The 4,276-nt window shown below is 51.0% G+C and overlaps 1 protein-coding gene across 1 annotated transcript in view; it reads left to right on the top strand.

The window, feature by feature from the left end:
• Positions 1-3,509: 3,509 nt before the first annotated feature.
• Positions 3,510-4,276, top strand: part of LOC102850418 (beta-lactoglobulin-2-like) — a 13,053-nt gene continuing 12,286 nt past the window's right edge. The window contains exon 1 of the mRNA XM_006900643.1: positions 3,510-3,578. Coding sequence (XP_006900705.1) covers positions 3,510-3,578 — 69 coding nt within the window. The remainder of the gene's footprint in view (positions 3,579-4,276) is intronic.

Genomic DNA, 4,276 nt, shown 5'->3' with positions numbered 1-4,276 from the left:
CCCACCAGGCACCCCCACCCCACCAGACGCTCCTCACCCTGCTGATGACCCTCACCTTGTCAGTCACCCCCACCCGGCCAGATGTCCTCCACCCTTCTAGATACTTACCACCCTGTCAGGAACATCCCACCCTTGTTATAGACCTGACCCTGCCAGGCACCCCCCACCTCACCATGCACCCCCACACCCTGCCAGGTGTCCCTCATCCTGTCAGGTGTCTCCTACCCCGCCAGGCACCCTTGTGCATAGGGACCCTCTTTGAGTGAGATGCAAGGAGCTCCTCTATGTCTGCCTGCAGCTCAACCTTGAAGTGGCTCGATCACTGCTCTCTCCTCTGTCCAGTGTGGCTACTGACCCCTCCTCCTCTCCCTTTGAGGACTGGGGACTCTGCTACAGCAGATACACATAGCATGTCCGTCCTCAGTGAAGCCCTGCTTGCGAGCCTAGAGCCACACACCTGTCTCCGCCTTCCCTCACATCTTGTTGTCCCACCTGCTCTGCCCCCTCCTGATGCCTCCTGTGTGCTGAGGTCCCTCTGTAAGGTGGCTTGGGGCCCCCTGGGATTGCTGTCTCCCCATGACTGGGGGGACTAAGGTGGCTGGGGGTCTTGTGGACAGGGCAGCAACTGGGGAGCATTGTAGCCTCAGCTCTATCTGTCCCTACTGAACCCCAGTGAAAGCCAGACAGGATCCACGAGCCCATCCACAGGGCTCCTCTGAGACACAGGATGACGGGAGACAAGGAAGCAGACAGGGCCCACCTGGAGTGCACTGGGGAAATCTGAGTGTCTGGAGCAGCTATGACGACGTCAGAGGGCATGGAATGCTGTGACGTCAGCTCGCCCCAAACCCGGTCCCGTCCTGGGTTTTCACGCTTCTCTTCCAGGACCTGCTTTACTCCCTCCAGCCCCCAACACAGACACACAGGCACAAACAGACAGACAGACAGATACTCACACAAATGCAGACACACAGAGAGATGCAGGTTGATAGAAACAGACATGCCCACATGTGCACGGCGGTCCTCAAGTCGGCTCTGACCCTCGTTAGTGTCATCTGAGCTGTGTCAGTGACTGTGTCAGTGCTCATTCGTGTCTGAAAAAGGATGAGGCCGACACAGGACAGGAAGGTTCAGACATGAAGTTGCAATGCAATATTGCAAAGTTGTGATATATAAGGTAACGGGGAAATGTGATGTAATCATCGTCCACAGTGTCCTGACAGACTGTACTCAATCAGCTGAAGTCGCACAGACGTTGTGGTGTTAGATGCTGTCACATCGACACAAACCAGCAACTCCAGCTGAATCCTGCCTGCATGCAGTGCCCCATCCCACACCACCCTCACAGACTACACCGCATGTAGACCCACTGTGTGTCACGGTGCCAATCCATTTTGTTGAGGACCTTCCTCTCCTCGCTGGGCCTCAACTCTCCGAGCATGAAGCCCTTCTCCAGGGACTGGACTCTCATGGTTCCAGGCTCAAAGTAGCTGAGATGGGTCTCACCATCCTTGCTTCCTGGATGGATTTCTTTCAAGTAAGATTTATGGTTCTTGATAAATTCAATACTCTTCGACAATGCCTCAGTTCAAGGGTAGAATTTCTTCTTCAGCATTCCATATTCATTATCCAACTTTCATTCATATGGAACAGTTGAAAATATCTTGACTGTGTCAGGTGCACCTTAGTTTTAAATATGACATCCTTGCTCTTTAGTATTCTAAAGAGGTCTTTGACAGTAGATTTGCACAATGCAAACCAAATGTCTTTTGATTTCTTGACTGCTGCTTCTATGGGTGTTGGATCCAAGTTAAAGGAAATACTTGACAGCTTCAATCTCCACATATCATGATGTTATTTACTGGTCCAGTTGTGAGAATTTTTGTTTTCTTGAGGTGTCATTCATAGTGCAAGTTGTGGTCTTAATCCTCAGGAAGTGCTTCAAATCTTCACTTTCTTCAGGATTATGTCACAGGCACAATACAGGTTGTGGACGAGTCTTCCTCTCATCTTGATGCCACATTCTTCTTCATTAAGTCTAATTATTGGCTCAGCAAACAGATGGTCTAGGCTTGGAGAAAAGCTACAACCCGGACACACACCTTTTTTTATGTTAAAGCATGCAGTGTTGTTCCCTTTCTCTGTTGGAATGACAGCATCTTCAGAGTTCTACATGAACACAGTTAAATGTTCTGGAATTCCCATTCTTCTCAATTTTATCTGTAATTTCTATCATCCACATGGTTGAACGCATTTACATAGTCAGTAAAACACAAAGAAAGAGATTTCTGGTACTCTCTGCTTTCAGCCAACATCCCTCCAACCCAGATGTTTTACAGCCTCTTCTGAGTCCAGGTTGACATGTGTGCGAATGACGGGTGGACCACAGATCTAGTTCCTTGCAAATTATGAGGTCAGAGCAGACACAGAGACACACTCAGGAGGAAGACAGACCTGTGAGGACCGCTATTAGAAAAGGCTCACCAAGGGAGGCCGACAGACACCAGGAGAGAGGCCACAGGGAATCGACCTAGTGAGGTGGACCAGACTAAAGCCTCCTGAGTGTGAGACAATGCCTTCCTGCCCCACAAAGTCACCACATGTAAGGTTGGGTTATGGCTGCACCAGGACACCAAGGCAGGGATCCAGGGGCCAGAGCCACCATGGAGAGAGAAGGTCAGCCAGGTAGGAAGAAGAGGGGTGCATGTGATGGGTACTGCCAAGGGTCTTTGTCCAGGATGAGATGTTTGCCATCACTCAGAAGTCCAAAACAGAGTCGATATGGAACAAGTGGTCTGAGCTGGGCCGAGGCCTGCATGTGGGCCTGGAGTGGACGTGACTGGGGGACAGATTATGGAAGTGGGTGGTGGGGGTGAAGTAGAGACTCAGACATGAAGGGGGCATGAAGACTATGGACGTGAAAGGACCAGAGATGATGGATGTGAGGGACAGAGGAGTCTGCGGTCGTGAAAGTGGGGGGGGGCATGGTTATAAATCAAGGAGAGACTATGGATGTGACAGAGGAAGAAACAAGGGCTTTAAGTTGAGAAGAGACTGTGGGCGTGGGTGGAGAAGAGGCTGTGGATGTGGATGTGGGAAGGGGAGGCTGCGGGTGGAGGTGGAGAGGCTGTGGGGGAGGAGAGGCTGTGGATAGAGGAGGAGAGACTGTGGATGTGGGGAGGAGAGGCTGTGGACGTGGGGGAAAAGAGTTGACTGGAACCAAGGTGCAGTTGTTTTTCTTTCCCATTCAGGAAATGGGAATGTTGTGATAACATTATTGCAAAAAAAAGTTCCTCAAGTGAATCAACCCTGAGAGCAGGGAGGGCTGATCACGCCCAATCAAGAGCATCTATATACTAGAGACAGCTATCAAGTCACCACCTGCCTGGGATTGTGCAGGCCCCTGTGAGAGGGGGTTGAAGGGGAGGGATCCATCTGGAGCTGGGGATAAAAGGCAATGGTGCTCATGACAGACAGCTAGAGCTTGGAAGATGCTGGTCCTCCCAGCTATGTCGCTGGGCCTGCTGTCTGCACGGCACACCGAGGAGCCCCAGCTGGTCCTGGCCAGCCCCAGCGAGGTGATGGGCTGAGGACGGTGGCATGAGAAGCTATCTTTCCAAGATCATCAATGGATCATTCCATTGGTCAGGACCCTGGTGACTTGTCGGTCAATGGTGTGTCGCTTCCCGTGGAGGGCACAAGGCAGTGTCTGGACAAACGTGGTGCTCCCTTCCTGCCCCTTCCCCATAGACAAAGTGAAGCTGCCCTTCCTGAAAAGCCATGGTCAGTGCCAAGGAAGTGCTAGCATCTTGCTGGGCATTATCAATCAAGTGACCAGCAAATGTTCTTGAATATCCAAGATACAGCTTCAGAGAGCCCCAGCTATGACCTCTATGTTGCTTGAACCCAGTCATCTGGTTATCAAGGAAAGACAGAGGAAATGACTAAGAGATAAAGGGATGATGATAGATGGATGGATTAGTGGGTGGATGCAGGGTTAGGACTCAGATTGAGGGATGGATGGATGGGTGAATGGATGGATAGATAGATGGATGGATGAGTGAGTGGATGGGCAGATGAATGGATGGATGAATATATATGGATGGAAGGATGGATATGGATGGATGGATGATGGATGATGGATGGATGATGGATGGATGGATGGATGGATGGATGGATGGATGGGTGGATGGATGGGTGGATGGATGGATGATGGATGGATGGATGGGTGGATGGATGATGGATGGATGGGTGGATGGATGGATGATGGATGGAT

The sequence above is a fragment of the Elephantulus edwardii genome, unplaced genomic scaffold (assembly GCF_000299155.1).
Source record: "Elephantulus edwardii isolate Elephantulus edwardi_28Jun2011 unplaced genomic scaffold, EleEdw1.0 scaffold00289, whole genome shotgun sequence".
In the NCBI taxonomy this organism is placed as follows: domain Eukaryota; kingdom Metazoa; phylum Chordata; class Mammalia; order Macroscelidea; family Macroscelididae; genus Elephantulus; species Elephantulus edwardii.
Note: the sequence above shows the minus strand (reverse complement) of the source record. Positions and strands in the feature narration are given on the sequence as shown.